The 22,724-nt window shown below is 35.4% G+C and overlaps 1 protein-coding gene across 3 annotated transcripts in view; it reads right to left on the reverse strand.

Annotated features, from left to right (window-relative positions):
• Positions 1 to 18,704: 18,704 nt before the first annotated feature.
• The window catches only part of PKIA (cAMP-dependent protein kinase inhibitor alpha), a 98,160-nt gene continuing 94,140 nt past the window's right edge, over positions 18,705 to 22,724 (reverse strand). For all 3 annotated transcript variants that reach the window (XM_041768873.1, XM_041768875.1, XM_041768874.1), the window contains exon 3: positions 18,705 to 22,248. In XM_041768873.1, the coding sequence (XP_041624807.1) occupies positions 22,169 to 22,248 (80 nt within the window). In that variant the 3' untranslated portion in view covers positions 18,705 to 22,168. The remainder of the gene's footprint in view (positions 22,249 to 22,724) is intronic.

Consider the following 22,724-nt stretch of genomic DNA (forward strand, 5'->3'; position numbering starts at 1 on the left):
GGGGTGGATTTATGTTCAGTCAAGTTAGTGGTAGGGTCAGTAGTAGTCACTGAGAATTGTATATCCTATAATCAGTGTTACTTCCGAAGATAGCCAAAAGAACCAACAGCCTGCATGTCCCAGGCAGGCAAGTGAGCCAAACCCAGTTACACAAATGAGAAAAGAAAGACAAAGCTACCTTTGAGAGAGAAAACATCAATGGATTTGGAAAGGAAGGAACAAGTGAAAATTTATTTTCCTCTTCCAACTGGCCACTACAGACAGATTTGGCAGAGCTGATTGTGGTAAGAGTTTTCTCCCTCTGCTGGCTTTGGTATTTACCAGAATTTTCCCTTAGCTGTTTAAGGGAATAACAGCAGTTTACCAGAAAATCCCTCATTTTGATAACTCTGAGAAGGGCCCATATGGAGGCCCTCCTTTGAAGGTAGATATGAAGGTGTCTCTAAGGCCATTAACTTGACACTTTTTTTATGGTTGTAATCTTTTAAGAGTGAAAAGACAACTTAGAAAATGAGTAGTTAATGGAGGAAAAGGAGGAGCAGTAGGAGTTACATCAATTTTACAGTCTTGTTTTAGATACCTCGTACACTTTTAGTTTTTCATTAGCCTTTTGTAATGAATATTTTAATGAAAACTATTTTGGAATTTTAAAAACCTTTTAGAGATATCTGCTTCCCAATTAAAGCAGGCTTCACATTCTGTTTATTTGGGAACTCCTGGTGGTTTTGTTTTTTGGGTTTTTTTGGTTTTTGTTTTGTTTTGTTTTGTTTTGTTTTTAGAGAGAAGGAGGGAAATAAAAAGACAGGGATGGAGAGGAGAGAGAGAATCCCAAGCAGGCCCCTTTTCCAGCGCAGAACCCAATGTGTTGCTCAATCTCACAACCCCAAGATCATGACCTGAGCCAAAATGAAAAGTTGGACACTCAAGTGACTGAGCCACCCAGGAGCCCCAAGGAATTCCTGTTTTTAAATGCACTTCTTAAATTTAATCTAATTGGAATCATTTCCCACAATGGTCAGTATAGTTCTAGGTTGTAATTCCCCTGAGGTCTGGCAACAGTTTGATAGGACCTTGCCTACAAATGGAGTTAACCTCCATTTTTGTTCAGTCATTTCTAGCCACAAATGGGGTGCAACTCACATTTCTGTCTGGCCTTATTTTGGGACCCCCAACCCGACAGTTACCAAGCCAAGTCCCTCAAAGCATGAAACAAGCTTTGGAAGATTTTGCTGTTTTTACTTGATATCTGCAACTTTCTGAACATAAAATAAGCTGGTGTGCTGTAAGGTGGCATGCTTGACTATTTAGAATTTAAGGATCCCATTAGCTAGGACTTTGGGTTTTTCAGAGCCAAAATAATAGCTAAATGGGACATGCTGCTGGTTGGAGATTGTGTATGTTTTACAGTGTACCTCATTTTCATGGAAGTTTCCTTGAGGTTAGTGGGTAACCTAGTTTCAATCTAACCTGTTCCAAGACTAACATCCTATCATGGGAGTCTTCTGGAGGTGGTGAGTGCTCTAATAGCCTTTAAATGCTCTATTCATGCCCACCAATTTTTAATTCTATTTGAACCTGCCCCAACAATAGCCTTTATTTACATATAACAAAACCAATAAACATACACAAGTTAGTGTATCCTCAGTAACCAAGAGATGTTGCTGTGTCCTGGCCATGAAAAGGTCCTTGTGTGCACCATGACTAGTTCCTGTGGAGCCTTGCTGAGGTTTTCTACCCAGGGAGTTGTGGTAGGAGCTTAGAGGCTAGGAACTTGGCTCTGAGCATATTCTTCTGTTAGCTCAACTGGGCTCCAGGCAAAACTGCCAGCTCAGTTTGCTCTGGGCAGAACCATCTGCCAACTCAAGCTGACCTGCCTTGTAAGGGAACTCAAATGCACAAAGAGTGGAACTCAGAACCCATAGGCATTTACCCACAGCCCTCAGAAATGGCAATAAAGGATTCTGGGGTACTGTGCCTGTGTTTCTCATTGTCCTCAAATGCTACTGGAATTTCACTTCAGATCCTATCACTGCCACTAAATCTGTTACATAACAACAACAAAAAATTCAATTCATAGATTTTAATGATCTAATTTGCTTTATTAATCAATTCATGAACCATTGCATCCCATCTAGCAAATAGGAGCTCCAAAGGACTACAGAAAAGGAAGGGTTTTTAAAGGTCAAGAAGGAGTAGAAAAAGGGAAATTATTAGCAAGGAATCCATTGTTTTAGGCAGTTACCCTTCAAAGAGGAAAGGAGAGGGTCTATCAGTAAATTCCTAGAGCTGACCAGAAAATTCTCATGTTGACTGGTTAAAGTTTACATTTCTATGGAGTTGAAACTACAATGAGGTTAGATATGAAGTCTCGATTTACTGACTTGCAGTCTTAACCTAAGAGTTGCCATTTTGGACTTATGTTTTTTTTAGCAAGTTAAAATTATCTTTGCAGGTTATACCATCATATAATTAAAAACCAAATATCATAGAAAAAGCACAGTAATTAATTCAATATGTAACAAATCAGTGGCCTTCATACATATAAACAAAATATAATGGAAGAAAAGATCCTACATATTATAGTAAAAACAAAAGTCAACCAACCACACCCAACCAAAAAATCTCAAAACTTGGCATGAACCTGAAAAAAAAATGCATAAACCTATTTAGCAAAAACTACAAACTACTCTTCTAAGATACAAAAGTAGGATTAAAAAAAAAATACATGAAAAACAAATCATATTCTTGAAGAGAAAAACAGTATAAAGATGATGTCAATTGAGTTAATGAATAAGTTTTACATGATTCCAATGAAAATATCAGAATTTTTTTTTCTGGAGCTTAAATTTTGATTATAAAGCTAATTTGGAAAAACAAATAAGCAACAAGTAATCAGGAAGAAAATTGGGGGAACAAGTGCAATAATGTATATGATAGACTCCAGGCCTTAGTAGATATTAAAGCAAATTATAAGTTCACTATAAGTAAAAGGATACAGGATTCTTCCTTGTATAGATATACTAAAAATAGAAGACATACAAATTCCAGAAATAGACTTAATTGTATATGAATATTTAATATGTGATAATGGCATTCCAAATGTATGAAGTATTATCTTTCTAGTATTAAAAAGACAGACTTTTTAATAAGTAGTGTTGGGATACCTGGGAAGCCATATGAAAGAAGATAAAATTTGATTTGTTCTATCAGGATACATTCCAAATGTCCTAGATATTTAAATATTAAAGAAGTGAAATCACAAAAGAATCAGAGAAAGCATTAATTCATCTATAAATTGGGAATGGGAAATTTTTTTAAAAAGATTTTATTTATTTGTTCATGAGGGACACAGAGAGAAGCAGAGACACAGGCAGAGGGAGAAGCAGGTTCCATGCAGGGAGATCCCGGGTCTCCAGGATTATACCCTGGGCTGAAGGCGGCGCTCAACCGCTGAGCCACCTGGGCTGCCTGGAAAATTCTTTTTGACTCAATATCCAGAAGTAATAATGGAAAGGATTGATACATTTTACTACATAAAGTGAAAAATATTTTCACGTGGTAAAAACACCAAAATAAAAAAAAAATTTAAATGATACTGGGAAAAATACTATACATTAAATATGTTAATGTTTTGTTTGTGGTTTAACTTAGATTATAAGCAAGATATTAACATATCTAATATATAGAAAATTCTCAAAAGAATAAAGTAAAAGACTAACAATACTATAGAAAAATAAGCAAGGAATCTATATACTCCTTAGAAGAAAAAAATGGCATATATCACTTAATGAAACACAAATTAAGACTGTACTGTGATGCCATTTCTCATCTAAAATACCGTGTGAGCACTCTATGGGTAAATAAGGCAGTTATACATTGCTGGTGGAAATGCAAAATAGTTCACTCCTATTGCGGCGAATTTATCGTTATCAGGCAACATTATATATGTATTTATATCCTGAACCAGAAATCCTATTTATAAGAATCTATTCCTAAGATCCATTGGAAAAAAATACAAAAAGATGTATCCACAATGATATTTGTTGCTGTACTATTTGTAAGAGCAAAATATAGGAAACAACGAGATGTCTGTCAATGGAGAATTGGTTCGTAAATTGGGTGATTTATCCAAACAAAAGGAACTCTACAAAAAAAAAAAAAAAAGGAACTCTACAGATATAAAAAAGAATGAAGAATATTTTTATATGCTGCTATGAAGTGATCCTCAGCAAATATTGTCAAGTGGCAAAGCAATATGGAAAAAAGGTGCGCATTTTAAGTGAATATATAAATATGCTTTTGTTTAGAGTAAAATTGTAAAAAAAAAAAAAAAAAAACTATCAGTTACCTAGGGAAAGAGAGAAAATTGTGTGAAGGTCACAAAGTTAGAGACTTGATTTCTTTAAATGTACTTTGTTTTAGAAACATATAAACAAAATGAAATCAATATTAAAATTAAAACAACATAAATAAGAGCAGTGGTTTGGCGCCTGCCTTTGGCCAGGGCGCGATCCTGGAGACCCGGGATCGAACCCCCGTTGGGCTCCCGGTGCATGGAGCCTGCTTCTCCCTCTGCCTATGTTTCTGCCTCTCTCTCTCTCTCTCTCTCTGTGTGTGTGACTATCATGAATAAATAAAAATTTAAAAATAAATAAATAAATAAATAAATAAATAAATAAATAAATAATTTTTATGTATTTGATGACATACCTACACAGAGAGGAATAATTTCAAATTTCTTACAAGACATTAATTTAACTGTACATTCATAGTAAGCTATACTCTAAGGATAAAAAGATTTGTATAATTCTGCATTGTTTTCAGTAATCCTATTGTGTCTGTATGATTATATGTGTATATATATGCTTGTATATATTGTGAATATATAAATAATAAATTATTTGTTTTGACATATAAAGTGTCATTAAGAAAAATTTTAGTATAAAAGATACAAATATCAAAGAAATTAAGTAAACACTATAATTCTAATTTGAAATGTGAATACCAATATGAATTTATGATATACTATCTTTGTTTAGTTATTTCTTGCCTCTTTTCACTGAAACCCCTGTCAAATTATACCTAACTTAGTAGCATCCCTAGCCATTTAGCACTCAGACTATGGTCTTTAAATAGAGAAATGGCTAATTCAAGATCTATGGTGTAAAAGGGAAGGCTATGACATCTTATTGATGGAAAACAAAAATTTGACAAAGACTGCTGTGGTCTTGGTAAAAGAGCTCTGAAGCCACTAAGGAAAAATAGGAAGTGCACTATGTGAAGACCTATTAAACATTCTAATACTTATTTATAACATTATTTAAAAATAAAAGGATATAGAAAAGTCTCCTGGTCACTTGTGCTTGGGGGACCAGCCGACAGAGTTTGTTTGAAATACTCTCTGTCAAATCTGATGTCCCATTGTAAAAATGAGGCTCAATTGTCCAGAATATTGTCTATCTTGGTCTAAGTCCTTGTGATTTTGAGAAGAACATGTATTCTGTTGTTGGATGAACTAGTCCATAAATGTCAATTACAACCAGTTGATTGATGATGTTGTTGAGTTCAGCTGTGTCCTTACTGATTTTCTGACTACTGGATCTGTTCATTTCTGAGAGGGGAGAAGTCTCAAACAATGATAGTGAATTCATCTATTTTTCCTTTCAGTTTCATTAGTTTTCAACCGCTGAGACACCCAGGCATCCCCTTTTGTGGCTTTTAATTGACCGTTTCATCTGATTCCATTTATTCTTCTCTCTTATAATTTATTTTTATTTTCTTGTTTTTCTCTTTTTACCTTTTTTAATGGTTGGCCAAAGTTTGCAATATTCATTTACAACTAGTTGAAGTCCACATTAAAATAACACTATGTCACCTCCTGCGTAGTGTGAGTACATTATAACAAATAATTCCTCTTTTTTGTCCCTTGTATCATTGTTGTCAAATCAAATACATTGTTGCTATTATTATTTTAAAGAAGCTGTTACTTGTTAGATTGATTAAGAATAAGAAAAACAGGTGTTCCTGAGTGGCTCAGTCCCTGGGATCAAGCTCCATCCCCAGCTCCCAGGGGGCAGGAGTCAACTTGAAGATTCTCTCTCTACCTCTGGCTCCTCCTGTTCAAGTGCTCTCCTTCTCTCTCCCTCTCTAAAATAAATAATTCTTTTTTTTTTTAAGAATAAGAAAACTAAGTTTTTATTTTACTTTCACTTATTCTTTCTCGATGTTCATTCTTTTTTTTTGTGTAGATCCCAGTTGCTGATCTTTATAATTTTCCTTCTCTCTAAAGAACTTCTTTTAACATTTCTTGCAAGACATATCTATTGGCAACAAATTACTCCATTTTTATTTTTGTAAGATAGTCTTTATTTCTCCTTCTTCTTTGAAGGATAATTTCAGTAATTTTTGTCAGGTTTTTCTTTTGTAAAGTTATTCTTTTGCTTTCCGCTTTCCCTGTCATGAGTAAATAATGTTTGTTGTTGGTAGTCAAATATATTATTTCTTTTAATGAGTTTATTGTTTCTTCAATTATTTAAGAGGACATTTTTCTATGCTATTACAACTCTTATGTTCTCAAACAATAGTTAAAAAAAGTTCAGTGATTAAGGTTCAGTTAATTTTATTATGTTTATTAATTATATTAAGATAATATCCATCCAATCCTTTCCCTTCTATAGAACACTAATCAAAGGAACATTGTGAGATACGCGGCATCTCATAAATATTTTCTGTATCACTTTCCCAATTAAATCTTCATAGTGCAATCAAAAGTGTTGTAAGTGCTTAATCTTGAGTTAATTCATTTTACAAGGGTAGCCCAGGTGGCTCAGTGGTTTAGTGCCACCTTCAGCCCAGGGCGTGATCCTGGAGACCTGGGATCGAGTCCCACATTGGGCTTCCTGCATGGAGCCTGCTTCTCCCTCTGCCTGTGTCTCTGCCTCTCTCTCTCTCTCTCTCTCTCTGCCTCTCTCTCTCTCTCTCTGTGTGTGTCTCTCATGAATACATAAATAAATTCTTTTAAAAAAATACAAAAAAAATTCATCTTACAATCTCAAAATTACAGATTTTGTCAAATTAATTTTAGCCACTAATTTTGTCTGTTGAATCATGTGACTTCTATTCAAAAATTGTTCTGTATCAGGGCAGCCCCGGTGGCACAGCGGTTTGGTGCTGCCTGCAGCCTGGAGTGTGATCCTGGAGACCTGGGATCGAGTCGTCCCACGTCAGGTTCCCTGCATGGAGCCTGCTTCTCCCTCTGCCTGTGTCTCTCCCTCTCTCTCTGTGTGTATGTCTCTCCATCATTCATTCATTCATCATTCAGTGAATAATGATTTATTTAAATAATGAATGAATAAATAAAATCTTTAAAAAAAAACAAAAAACAAAAATTGTTCTGTATCATAAGCTTGTAAGCACTTAAATATTTATTAGTGACATGATATACAACACATTTTACTATTATTTCTACTGATGCAACCCTTCAGAAATAGACTCAGATTTTGATAAATCATAGATTTAAAAATTGCCTCAGTAAATTATTATTTTGACAAAACCTTTTGCATTTCTGACATGGTTTTAGTAAGCAATGCTATCTATGTTCCTGTCAAGGCATGTTTGATACTTCCCAAAGGTTTTTATTCTATTACAAAGTAAAGGTACTTAAAGAAGCATACATTTCATTTTTTTTAGAAGCATACATTTCAATGTCCATATCAGATTGACACAAGAGACTTTACATCAGGGAGTATATTAGGAGTTAATACATATTATGAAGAATATTCTGGTTGGCTAAAGGTAATAAAGGCATATTGCACTGTAACCTTAGGACCTTGAGGCTTAAGGGAAGATATTTGTAATAAATATGTTAGAATTGCCAGCTAAACTTTTAAATTTTATCAAAACTGGTTTTAATGAGGATTTTTTGGAGTTTATGTGTGTATATGGCTTGCAAGCCAATTGAATCTAAAAGGGAACTATTGTGTTCCACAGTGTCCTTGGAAGGCACTGATGTTGGCTGCCATTGCTGCTTTTTCCCTCGTGGATATCAAGCTGACCCACCGTTGCTTTCCAGAGTGAACAGCTTTCTAAAAAAAATTCTGAAACAAAATCGCTGTGTGTTTTAAGAGACATAGGGTATTTTTTTCTTTTAGAACTGCATATGACCACCAGGAGGCAGATATCTATTACTTATTATTTATTGATATCTATAGAGATGCAAAGTAGAAAATAGCAATATAGAAAAATGTAGAAACATAGAAAAATATAAAAGTATATATTTTTGTCTTGAGATAAGTACAGTAAAAACCTGATCTAACTATTGTTAAATAATTTGATTTTCCTATCTGATTGAGAAATATGCCTTAATACAAAAAAATTTATTCAAGGACAATTATAACAAATATTTGATTAACCAGAATATCTATTACATAGAATTTACTTAGGATTAAGAGGAAAATATTTTTTATTTTAAATTTATTATTTATAGCAATAAAATTTTAAAAGTCTGCTTTTCTGATTGAGTATATAGACTAGTAAACTTCATAATCCCTGTATATGCTGGTTGAGATTATGAGGGCTTTGGGACCTTTTTTCTTTATAAATTAACAAGAAAATAGTACATATGAATAATGTGTGAGTGTTAATCATGTAATTATTACTGTATAATGAATATAGATACTTATTTAAAGATAGCTTGCATGACCTATCTGACTAGTAGAAGAGGAATCTCTTAGTTTAGGAAATGGGATAGGAGGAAGAGTCTATAGATGCAAAGGGAAGAATTTTCTGGATAGAATCTCACTATCCTTTAGAGGATCTCATGAACAGTCGGCAAACCTTGAGATAACCTAGACTAAAGTCAACTAGATTAAAAATGAGAAACCTTCTTTTAGTAAGCCAATCAATCTATACTCTCTATTTTCCTCTCTTTGGTCTCTTCAGTGTTTACCAGACTCTGCCTAATCTCAGTTTTATCAAGGGGAACCAGGAGAATGGGCTTTTGTCTGTACTTGAATCAGAAGACTAAAAAGAAACAGCTCTCAGAGGTGCTAGTAAAATATAACAGAGGAAATTATTATCATCAAATGACTAAACCTGTCCAGCAGTACCCCCTGTCTTAGTGCCAACCGCTCTTCACTTTGCTTTTTATTTTGTTATGAGAACTTATGTCTCCTTCTACTATCTACTGACATCGTGGAACTGCAAAGGTAACAATTGTAAGAAAAAATTAGAGATGAACTTGAATTGACTCTAAGTCCTGAAATAGTTTCCCTGTCTCTCTTTCCTCCTAATTGGAATTTTGCTCCTCACAATTTGGCTTTCCTACAAGACTAGAGGAAATGCTCTAAGTATTTTATTTGCTAGGATCCAAATAAGCCAGGCTTTACCAGTCTTGAGCTTTACATGGCTGAAGATCATTCCTATGATTAAATCATTGTTTAGTTAGCATCCTGAAAGTATCTGCCACATAAAAGGAACTCATTTTTTTTTTTTTTGTTCAATAAATGAATAAGTTAAACCTCTATGCCATTGGGTGGTACTACTCATTAAGAGGTAGGTGCCTGCAAGGCTCAGTTGTTTAAGCATCAGACTCTTGATTTTGGCTCAGGTCATGATCTCAGGGTCCCTAGATGGAGCCCTGCATCAGGCTCTGTGCTCAGTGTGGAGTCTGCTTGTCCCTCTTCCACCCCAGCTTGTGTGCACTCTCTTTCTCTAAATAAATAAATAAATAAATAAATAAATAAATAAATAAATAAATAAATAAAATCTTAAAAAAAAAAAGAAGTAAAAGCCATTTGACTATGCTCTCTGAATGATCTAAGACTGCATATCTCATATAACAACACAACAGCAATAACATTAATAGCTAACATCTATACGAAATGCCAGGCACTATTCTCAGTGGTTTATATGTATTAACTAATCTCAACCTTTTAACATTCTTCTTGATATTATTCAACATTTCTAAGAAATGCTATTATTATTTCCTTTTATAGACAAGAAATGATCCCCAGAATAGTTGAGTAAATTGGGAGAAATCATACATTAAATTTGTGAGAAATCTGGGTTTTGAGCCCATGCTATTAAATTCAGTCTCTCCTAAATATATTTTCCCAGTGTTTCCTAAAATTATCAATCATTTGGAGTTTCAGTGAATGGACAGATGAGAAATTAATGTATCTCTCTGATATTTGACAAATTTGTACAAAAAGTCATGGCAGTTTGGTGGCCCTGGGTATCCTCTCCCACCTCTCCTATAGTTGATAAATGACTTCATGGAAATCTATAGTAATAGAGGTGAAAATTGCTCTTGTCGCAGTGTTGTTTATGCCTTTTTCCTGTTCATTTTTCTTATGCCTCCCCGGTACATAGGATTTATTTGCATATTTCCAGTACACTTTAGAAGCCTAGGTATGGAATTTCTTTCCTTTTTCTCTTTTTCTCACTTAAAGTTAGGTAAGGCTGAGTAGAGTGCAGAAAATGTGAGGCAGAGGAATTAGGGGAGAAAGCTGGACTTGAGAGGATGGAGATTGGAAGGCAACTGAGTATTTTTGAGGGTTGTAAGAATTATAAAGCAATAAAATGGAGGAAAGTAGTGGTGTGTGAGCAGAAAGAGAGGAACATGGAAAGACACAGTGTAAGTGAAGAAGTTCAGATAGGAAACTGGTGGAATGAGGCAGGTGGGCCGAGGAGAATGGAGTCAAGGAGGAAGACAACTATGTTAGGATGTTGTCAGATTGAGCCATGAAGTGAGAGAACAGATGGTCATGTTTTGCTATTTTCAGCTGCAAATGCTGTCTTTGCAGAGTCAGACTCATTCAAAATATTCTTGTATGGGCTGAAAGTACAACAAGGCACTGTTCTGAGAGCAGGGGAAAAAAAAACAATACTGTGAAGCAATTGTAATTCCAACAAATGGCATGCTGAATATTGCTAGATATTTAATATTTTGAGAAGTTATTTAGTTAGGACTTATTGTAGCATGGAATTCACAGATTCAATCCACTTTTATACTTGCTCAGGTGGCTTGAGTTAGGATATGTCTTAATTGATTTTTTTTTTCTGATTAAGCCAATGAGGGAATACCTGTTGCAGACATAAAGTTAAATTTTCTTAAATTTAATGCACTTGAAATAACTTGAATCTGGAACAGGTAAAAGGCAGGTAGAGAGAAAAAAAGTGCTATTTCCAAAGAATTGCATTTATAAGACCAGAGGAGCTGTGTGGTAATGAGAAAGTCTGGAGCAGAAGGTTGCAGAATTAAGTACCAAGGAAAAGGTCATCAACTTGGATCTCATATTAAAGCCTGTTTAGCAGAAAATTGAAATCTTTATTACTGGCTTCACAAAACTATTATACATATGATCTGTTGCTAATGAGGAACGTAAAACTCAGGTGAGAAAATAGGTGGATTGTGCAGGAAGAGAAAAGACCAAATATTTGAGATCATGCAACTAAAAAGGGCTGAATGAAGACAGAGCCAATGGTTCAAGGCTGAGTGGAGATTGAAACTACATGGACCAGGGGAAATAACCTGAAGGACCTGTGTTTCCTTAGGTAGAGATCCTCTAGAAGATAAATGGGCTGGCATGGGCTTCATTATTTCTGGGGCTACAGATTGACCTGAGAAGCCTGAGCATAGAACCCTGCAGAAGAGCAACCTGCAATGAGCATTAATGTATTAGGTGACAGTTCTGGGCTGAATTCCAGGGCCTGCTCTGTAAGAACAGATGGAGATTCACCATTTTATCATTCTCAGAGGATGTAGCCCTTTGCAGAGAGTGGTGACTAGAAGAGAACCTGATGAGGACTTCCAGGGTGTTGGAATACTCTGACCTTTGATCTGGATGGTGGTTACCTGCATGTGTTCATTTTATGGAAGTACATAAAACTGCACATTTATAAACATTTCTAAATATTTATTATACTTCAGCAGAGATTAAAAAATGGTTGATGCCTTACCCTGCAAAAAAATCAAAATCTATAGAAATTAGGCCCAATTCTTAATATGTTTAAAAATTCCTGGTGAGGGATGTCTGGGTGGCTCAGTGGTTGAGTGCCTGCCTCCAGCTCAGGGTGTGATCCTGGAGTCCTGGGATCGAGTCCCGCATCAGGCTCTCTGCATGAGCCTGCTTCTCCCTCTGCCTGTGTCTCTGCCTCTCTCTCTCTTTCTCTCTCTCGTGAATACATAAATAAAATCTTAAAAAAAATTCCTGGTGAATCTGATAGGAAACCAAAGTTGAGAATCACTGAGAAAGAACTATATACAAACATGCACAATCTACAACCCCCCTTGTCCTAAAAGTGAATCCCTTCTTTACTTAATCCTCAGAAAACAGAAAAGGGCATATAGTTTGTGCCCTATGATAAGTGCCCTTTGGTATGGATGTGACATATGGTAGCCAGACCATCTGAAATGAAGGTAGCCTGAATTGAGATAATGGTATAAAAAAAACACTGGATTTTGAAGAATTGGTATCAAAAAAAGAGAAAATTATTAATTTTTATACTGAGTATATATTAATTCAATCTTTTCAATATATTGGGTTATTTGCTGCTTTTTTATTTTGATATAGCTACTAGAAAATGTAAAAATGCATATTTAGCATTTATAATTGTTCTATTGGACAGCTCTGATGTGATTGAAGGACCATGGGAAATTATCATCAGAGAAGTTGAAGATAGGTTTCAGTGCTAGCTTTGCAACACAAAAACTTCATGGCCTTGGAGAAGCCACTTAACTTTCCTGCACCTTAGGTTGGTCATTTATAAGGAGAGAAGTGTATTCATATTTCAGAGTAATTGTGAGAAATAGAGGCAATTTAATTGAATGTTCAGTATAGATTCAGAACCTGATCATTATTATTTTCCTGAGAAAAGGTCATCTTTCTGTAGTGCTAAATTAAAAAACCTCTTTCTCTTATACTTGCACCACGTGTCAGCAGAGAAGTATGGTGCCTTTAAAAACTGAGCAGTGTGTCAGGACGTAAGTGGAAAGCATGGATGAAGGACAACAGCAGCTGCTTTGCCCAGCAGGATCCTGTCTGTGCCTCTTGTATGTATCCCTGCTGCTTCTCACTTTTCTTCTGACGTTTGGTTTTCTCAGCCATGGGATTCTTAACCTTGGAATATGTCCTACATTCATCTCCAAGCCCTTAGCCTACCTTCAAAAACTTAACTCCCACTTTCAGAATTCTTTCGATTGTATGTTAGGCTCCTTGGCATGGATGCCCTCTGTGTCTCAGGATCTTTGTGCCTGAGACATGCTCTCAGGCCCACACTCTTCCTTCTGAGTGATCTCATGGAGCTGGTTTTTCAGCCACATCGCAATGTCTCACCTCAGACTTAACACATATACTGTGCTACAGCAAACTTGGATTATTTAAAAAACATGTGACCCCATGTTGTCCTACATGTGAACCTCAGTTTACATCATTTTTTTCTTTGTAGAATATCTAATCTCTTTTCTTCAATGAAATAAATATTTCAAGGAATAATTCCATCACATCCTTCTCCATGATTTTTCCTCTTGAGTGACATTTCTCCCCCAGGATATGTGCAGGATGTTCCATGTTCATGTGTTATTGCTCATCATATTCAGACACTTATTTATAATAAACATGTATGTATTTGTTTTGCCATTACTATTAAAGTATACTTTAATAAGGCTTAGGGTCTCCTGTGGCCCTATCTTTGCATGGAGCCACATTAAAAAAAGTCTCACCAAAAACCCAAAAATAATTGAGACGTATTCTCAATCTTTACATGTATCTCTTAGAAGGTCTAGTTCACAGGCTATAAAAATGCTGTTTTTTAATCTTAATTTTCTTTGAATGTTTCTTCATTGAAATCACCCCTCTCAAACCTTTTTTTGTTTGTTTTTTAAGATTTTATTCATTCATTCATGAGAGACTCAGAGGCAGAGACGGGAGAAACAGGCTCCATGAAAGAGTGCCATATGGGACTCGATCCTGGGACTCCAGGATCATGCCCTGAGCTGAAGGCAGACACCCAACCACTGAGCCACTCAGGCGTCCCCCAAACTTTCTTTTAGAAACCCCAGTTTCATTGCTTTTCCAATTTGTCCCCTAATTCTTAGCTTCAGCAAAGAACAACCCTTGTATTAATTGTTCATGAAAAAAGTCTTTTTCTTCTTATCGCTCTAACCTGTGTCTAGATCTTTTCTTTCAGTTTTGTGTTACAAAGGCTTGGGAATCAGTTGGGCAAAAAGTAAATTCTCATTATGCAATGTTATTAAAGGAAAATTCCACATATTAAAAGAATTGAATGGCAATGGGAAAAGGCTGAGAATCCTGACAGAAGAAACTGCTCGCTGTCACTTATTCTAGTTTCTATTAGTCAAAGATTTTGTGTTTTTTTTTTAATTTTACTCCTTGCTGCACTGAACACAGTGACTTAAACTTACTAAATGCTAACAGATATTTCCTAAATAAAATTAATGATTTACTGGATTTTTTTAGGACCATCCAGGAAGGTAGGTTCTTTTTAAGTTGTCACTCCCTAGCTGTAGCTATTTTTACATAATTTTTTGCCCTTAAGATTCATGGTTATATATTGTTTTATGGATTTTATTTATTTTTTTTTAATTTTTTATTTATTTATGATAGTCACAGAGAGAGAGAGAGAGGCAGAGACACAGGCGGAGGGAGAAGCAGGCTCCATGCACCGGGAGCCTGATGTGGGATTCGATCCCGGGTCTCCAGGATCGCGCCCTGGGCCAAAGGCAGGCGCCAAACCGCTGCGCCACCCAGGGATCCCTGTTTTATGGATTTTAAAGAACATGTGGGATAAAAGAAAACTTAAAAAATCAACAAGCCAAAAAAAAAAAATTCAACAAGCCAGTTATAATAGTGATACCATCCTACTCAAGTGAAATGTATAAAATTAATCATGGTAGCCAAAGTGCAAACATGTGTTCTGTTAGGAATAACCTACATCATTTCCCTGGCCATTCTTATTCTTAGTTGCAGAGTCAAAAGGTACATATAATTCTTCTTTAGTCCTGCCAAATTTTCCAATGTTAATTTGATTACTTTTATTTTTGTGTTTTCTAAAAGATACAATATTCAGGAAAAAGACCTTAAGGTTCTGTACATATATATCAGTGTCCTTTCATTCTTGAGTGTATACAGATGTGTCTCTTGGTCCCTTTGTATTATTTTCTCCTTTTTTTCTATGAGTTGCTGCCATTTTGAAGTTCATCATATCTTATCAAAACTCTCATTTCTTTAGCCTACTAGAGTACATTAGATTTTATTTTTATGAAGCATATTCTTAGAAACTTCAGTGTCCCCTTGTTTAAAGACCAAAAGCTATTTTAAAAGACCAAAAGACTATTTTCAACTATCAACTTTATCTCTGTATTGCATTTTTTCCTAATCAATCTGTATGTAAATTGTTTCTTAACTACCTTGTGAGCTTCAGCAGGGCAGACATTCATTTACAAATTTATTGAATATTAATAGACAATGAGGAGACAAAGATGAATAAAAGAGGGTTTTTTCCCTGAAAGAGCTCATATTCTAGTTGGAGAGATACACATGTAAACAAATAGCTATGATTTAATAAGATACATTTGCAGATCAAGTGTTAGGGGATCAAGGAGTATAGAACGGCTAATTTCCTAGGTTGGGGCTTGAGAATGGGGATGCAAGTCAAAAATTCTCTAAAGGGTGAAATGGGACACAATCTGAAAGAACCAATGAGAACTTGCTGTCAAACATGAAGAAGAACATCTTAGGAACAGGAGAACGGTTAATACAGAGCAAGGAGTTACATAAAAATAAAATGTGGCACTTATATGAAAAAGTTTTTTGTCTGGCTAAGTATAAGGATTTTTTAAATTAGGGGAGTCAAACAATCAGATACATCTGGTTGAGAGATAGAATGTCAGACGAGGCAGGTCCTGATGATCAAGCTATTGCATTATATTAGATAAGTGATGATTTAAAAGGTTGTAATGTAGACAAAAAGTGGGAAGTTTCAAGAAGTAAGAATTAGGATTGATGGGCTGAAAAATAAATTGGAGGAAGAAGACTTAAGAGAATTGTAAGAATTTTGATTTAAGGTTGCTGAGAAACCAGCACTTCTATTATTATGAGATCTGCAGCATATGAAGAACAGCAGTTTTGTGAATGGGGTCATTTGTTGGATTTAATGTTAGAATGTTGAATTTTAAGATGCTTTTGGGAAATCCATATTGAGCTGTCCAATAAGTCAGGTGATCAGGAATGACCTCTGGGATTCATCATAGTAAAAGGGGTGGTTGATGATGTTGGCCTAGAAGAGGTCATGTGAACACTAGGATTAGAGAAGAATAAAGATAGAATCACATGGAACCACAGTATTTACTACTGAGGTAGAGGAGAGATTTTGCAAAGAAAGTGAGGAGTTGCCAGAGAAAAGGGAACAAAGGATTACATCCATGCATACATATACCTGCGGGTGGTGAGTGGATAGGAAAGTATAGAAAGCATCTCAAAAAGATTCCGTGGTGAACAAGATTAAATGCTATAAGATAGATTTGTTAAACATACATAAAATACCCATTATATTTGAGCAATGGAATTAATATACTTACTTATGTCTAATTCAGAGAACAAGTGGTACAAAGAAGTTGAGTGGTTTTGCTTATACATGGCTACTTTGTAAAACTAGTGATACTGCTGGCAGTCATCCTGGAGTATAATGGAATACAGAACTAAAACATCACAGGCTCATCTTGTCCATCTCTGGATGTCCAGGCTCCAGGTTAGTGCCTACATATGTACAAACACCCCCCCCCCCCCATGAAGAAATGAGCACTGTAGGACCTGGGGATGTAGCAAACACTATGGGGAGAATGTGGTGGAAGAGAAAGGGCACCTTTCTTCCATCATATATGGATATGATGGAAGATGTGAACCTGGAGAATTATTTCCTTGGGATACAAAGATTCCATCCTTAACGAGACTTTATTATGCAGCTACACCCTGCCAAACTATCGATTAGAATTATAGAACCATTAAATTTTATTTTAGGAGAAACTTGACTCCTGTGGAACATCATCATTTTCAAATTTACACATCGACTAGGGCTTCAATGACAATACTGAGTCCAAGAACTACTAAAGATGTTGTTGGTAATATGAAAAATTTAATTGGAAGTCAGATTGCAAAAGGATAAGAAATGAGGAGAAATATGAAAACAAGAGCAAAGATTACTATTTTGAGAAATACAAGTAGGGAAGTTGAGTGGAACTGAGAACTTGAGTACATTTGTAGAAAAGGGTAAAGTGAGTGAAGAAAAAAGGATAATTAACAGACCTCCTAAAAGAAAATGGTTTTAAAATGTCAAAGGAAAACCTACGTCTTAGACAGTAGTGGGAAACTTCCTCTATCCCTAGGGATATGACAAAAAAATAGCTGCACAGCACTCATGTCTAAAATGCAGTTGTGAACAATGAATAAGCATTGTTAGAAACTTGTTATAGTCATTCTGAAGACAAATAGAATGAAAGCTGATGGTTTGATTGGTTTTGATGGAGCAGAGCTAGCAGAAAGACAAGAAAGTAAGAAAATCAGGAGAACTGATGAGGTTAACAGTGGATTTCAGACTGGGAGGAGAGTTGCTACAGAAACATCCATCTTGATTTAATCAGAAAGTAGAGGTGGTGCAAACTAGAAAGTTACCCGGTTATAGTCAGATAGTTTTGTTAATTTTGACTTCATAGTGAGAGATAGCCAGGATCCCAAATCCTTACATTCTGGCCTAGAGACAACAAATATACAAAGAGAAGAAACACCAGAGAAAATACAAATTTGTTTCCCACTGGCTAGCATTTTGTTCCAAATCCCTGTGTAGTGTTCTATCCTTGTGACCTAAGTAAAATGAGCCTAAAGATTTACATCCTCTTTTACCACTTCTGCCTAAGACCTTGCCTGAACTCAGGGTATTATTTGATGTTACTTTCTCCTAGGTCCCACCTTGGATTCTCTTGGTCCTTACTGCCTTTATGTGATAAAAATAATATAATGAAAAGAGACACCACTCAATAAAAGAAATTAAACTCTCTGCTTTTCTACCCCAAGATGTTATCCTCAGTATAGTAAAACCATGGGTGTCTGTGAGCATTCCATTTTGTTACTGACTCATTTTAAAACTTTTCAGTGGCATAAATAGAGCTGGAGCTTCTGGAAACTTTGCAGCTTTTCCAAATTAGTGGTTCTCAGGTGGTGAGGGTGAGGGCGGTGGGGGAGGGGGGCGGCAGAAAAAAATGACAAAGTTGCACAGGGAGTGTTCTCAAGGGGAAGTGAGAGAGAGAGAGAGAGAGAGAGAGAGAGAGATAAAGAGGATGTATATGGGTGGAGGAAGGAGTGTGGTAAAACTTTCAAGGGATTCTGATAAACACTGATCTTTTTCCTGATTCAAAATCACTGCCCGGCAGATGAGCAAGTGAAAACTATAGGGGTGTAGGATGTAATAGTTGGCTCTGATTGATGATGAAGTACAGGAAGTGGGCTACCAGAGTGGAAGTGGAGGTGAAAATTATTGGAGTAAAGGCCCAGAAAAAGTGAGGCCGAATACTGGTATGTCTACCACAGGATGGCTGAGGCTTTGAATTTCTCCTTTCTCACTCGCAGCACTTTCTCAAGCATCAAATACATAGTGTATGTTCAATAAATACTCTTAATACACTGTGCACATTTCAGAAAAAATGTATTACTTTTAATATCAATTATGTGAGCATGCAACATTACTAAATACAAAAGTCATACAAGCTCACAAATTACTTCAGAGACTGCCACTCTTTAATTAAAGAACAATTTGGGGCCTATTAAGACATCATAAATCATAGATGCTTTCCTGTATTTACTTGATAACTATACATTGTCTTCCTATTGCCACAAGCTTCACTCAGAAGCTTGGCTACCCTAGCAGTTACATTTCTTTACCCATTATTGCTTCTCTGAAGAGAAAGAGCAATATCATTCGTCTTCAAAAATGGTGCATTTTCACTGTGTCTGAGTAAGACTCAAGTGTAGGGCATTTACAGTGAGCAGTTCTTGGAGTGTTGCCTAAAAATTGAAGACTGCCTGTTATATATTACAAAAACATTTCTATGGACTATGAGAACAACAGTATGTTGGCATAGGATGTTTAAATTAATAGAAGGTAAATTTGACAAGTTCATACCTATGACAAATGAGCTGAAAAACTGAAATTTTCCTATTTCTAGTTAATTAAACAAAATGAGTAGCATGTCACAAAAAAATTCTGAACCATGCTAAATTCATAGACTATATGCCAGAAAAATATTTTGGGGGAGTATAACACGCAAAATAAATTCTACTTGAATTTTTTTTTTTTTTTTAAGTGCACTATGTATGGTCTGGTCACATCTGTGTCATTACCCTTCTAGGTAACCTTGAGAAAAACAATTTCCTCTTCCAAGAGTCACTTCCCTCTCTAAAATATGGAGATTGAACCAGTTTATCTCTAAATGTTCCCTTACAGATAAAGATGCTCTATAATTAGCTTAGTTTTATGGCATGTGCAGTAGAAAGCTCCTTGGAAACAGATAAAAATAGGTTCAAATCTTAATTTTCATCATTTATTAGCTCTTTAAACTTGAAAAGTTATACCTTATTAAGCCTTAACTTCTTAATCTGTGAAATGGGATAACACTACCTCTTTAATCAAATTATCTGAGGAGAAAAAATAAAATGTGAGAAAATGTGCTAGGAAGTGATTAGCATAATGTCCATTGGTTAGTAGGCACTCACTGCATATTCTCAACCTAATGCCTTAGTTTTCCACCCTTTCCTTTTCTCCTTAAAAATTCAATCCCATGTATATTACTGACTTGCAAGTAAAAGATATTACAATATAATTTGGAAGACACTGTGGACTTTTGCTGAGCAACATTTATAGGATGTGGACATTTTGGAAAGTTGATTTTTATCTTCTAGCTTGGGAATGCCTCTGGGTTTGAATATAGCAGACAAAGTAGCAGTAAAAGGTCAAAATAATTCAAAAGCTCCATATGACTTTGCAATTTAGCACTATTATATATTCAAAGACAAGCATGACACCACATGCATTAATAATAGTATATCACATAGGAATATAAACTCTCCACATACACTCAGCACTAGTCCTAAACTTAACAAAATCACAGGTAATCAGTTTGGAATTCCACAACTTTAAGGATGGAGAGAACTTTATCTAGATTCACAAGAAAGCCATGAGGATAGTAAATGAGGATATTGAAAAAGTGATTTTATGGGTTGGATGTTTTAAATGGACTACCAGAGATTTTCTAAAAAAGCTTAGGAACCTCTCTTCCCACTTGTAAGTCTATTAACAGGTGGATTTATTTGAATTTTAACTTGAGATTTTGGACCCTAACTGGTTAGAATGAAGTACTCTAATATTTAGTCTTCCTTCTATTTTCTGAGAGACTCATTCTATTAACATTTTTTCTAGTAATATCTGATTGAGGACCAAATGATACCCACCCTTATCCTACTTATTTGGAAAATACTATAAGGGGAAATGAGGGCAAACTGGCCTTTTATCCTATAAGCAGCTACAGAGGAGGGCTGAATTCCCAGTATGTCCATGGAGATTATCTGTGGAAATGCTGCTTAACCTACCTCACATGGGACCATCTCTAAGACCTTGAGGATAATTAAGTGGGGTATTTATTGTAAAGGGTCTTCCTGTTATCTGTTATTTGTCCAGTTATCCATGAGCCATTGGCATATTACTGGTTCCTTATTTATTACTACTGATAAATGATTTTATAATACTGACCAATGGGATTACATAGCTCACAGAAACTTTCCATAGAAGAACCATGATGTCAAAACACAGCAGAGGCTATCAACAGTATTTTGTTAGCATCTAATGATAATTATTATTGTATCAGAATGCAATTCACACTAATTGTTAGTAAAAGTTTACAAACATTAAAAAGTGCATAATAACATTTGTATCTGATAGGGCTGAAAAAAGACATGAAAAACACAATGCAAGGGCTTTACTTTTGTGATTGGTGTCCACATGATTGCAAGATAATTTTTTCCATCTGTTACAGCTCCATGCAGATAAGTTGTCCTCCAAATTTAAATAGTAGCATACAACATTGAGAAGTTTGATTCCATAAGAACAAAATGTTTCCCGTTCTTAATATTATCTTGTTTTATCTTTCCCACCATCTTGATTATCCAAAATCCTAATTAAAAACTTTTAAAAAATATATTAGTTGGGAAAAGTTCTCCAATTGAAAATAAAACAAAATTTGCATATTGAATTCTGGTCTGTGCAGACACCAAACAGACTGAATTCAAGTAAAATTCACATTAACAGATAGTTTCAAATGCCTGTATAATAAAGCAAAAGAGTCTTAATTCATTGGTTAGACTTAATAAATTCACCAACAGTGAATCAAGGGGAAAGATTAAGTTTAAAAAAAGTGTGATCTATCCTGTGTACACCACCACACTGTGGAGAAGGAAAAAGGCAGCCCTTTTAAAAATGAGTGGTATAAAAATTCACAGTAACATACATTATTTAAAAAAAAAAAAAAAAAAAAAAAAACATACATTATTTTTGTTTCTCATAAGCAATCAAAGAAGGGGGCAGTGCTGAGCATCTATTATACAATACAAAACAGTGTAAATAACACAGCAGGAACACACAGATACATAATGCTAAAAAACAGTGCTTTCTGGATGGTTCTTTTACTGGGTGAATACTTGGACCAGAGATATTTAAACTCTGGGGTTCAACCAACCTTTTGCAATTAGACACAATTAAATCCTCTGACATTGTGAGGGGCCAGATGCTACAGGAAGAATCATCATCTAGGTCAGTGCTACTCTCTACAAGCATTTTGTCATATGGTCAAGTGAAAAGATCCATACAAAAATGACATCCAAACACAAGCCACATGATTTCAACCATTGCTAATGACAGAGGTAGAGAAAAGTCTGTCTGCAGCCACAGCCTCTGCCCCCATTTTTAACATGATAATGAGCAGATTCCTACAATGCAGCACAGCTATATTTCCCCCCCCTTTTTCACTCATGGAAACAAATGCATTCCAGCCAGGCCTGGAGATTTGAGACATTGTCAGATGTTGCTGAAGTTATCAAAGTGGGCTTTAGCTTTCAGATTTTGCTGCTTCTCCCTGGGCTTCCCCACTTTGTTCTGTGGAACTTCGTTGTGCATCTTCTTCACCTTCTGTAAGAGACAATGAGAAAAAGATAAAGGCAAAGTAAAAACTATTGTCTATATTTACTGACTCTTAAGATATCATATTGGGAATTTCAGAGATACTCAAAAAGTCTGAAGTTCTCATAGAGACAAGTATATTTTATTGGTAATCAATTCTTCAATTAGTGTTTCAAAGGCTGGCTAATTCTGGTTCTGTGAACTAGGGACAGCATGGCTCAAAAACAAAATAATAATTTATACAGTGCTTAGTGATCACCTATGCTTTTGATAAATAGCTAGGAAATCTCAAGGCCAGGTTTTGACACTTAGAGTTTCACAGGTTGCAGAAATTGAAAGTGATTTTAGGCAGAAATCAGAATAGGAAGCAAGTTTACTATTTCACTCCTGTCTTATTTTAAGAAATATTTAAAATTGCATTTTACGTTATTTATATTACTTGTTGAGAACCCACCTGCTTTCTCAGATGTTTAGTTACTTTACCC

Source organism: Vulpes lagopus, chromosome 9 (genome assembly GCF_018345385.1).
Source record: "Vulpes lagopus strain Blue_001 chromosome 9, ASM1834538v1, whole genome shotgun sequence".
Lineage (NCBI taxonomy): Eukaryota > Metazoa > Chordata > Mammalia > Carnivora > Canidae > Vulpes > Vulpes lagopus.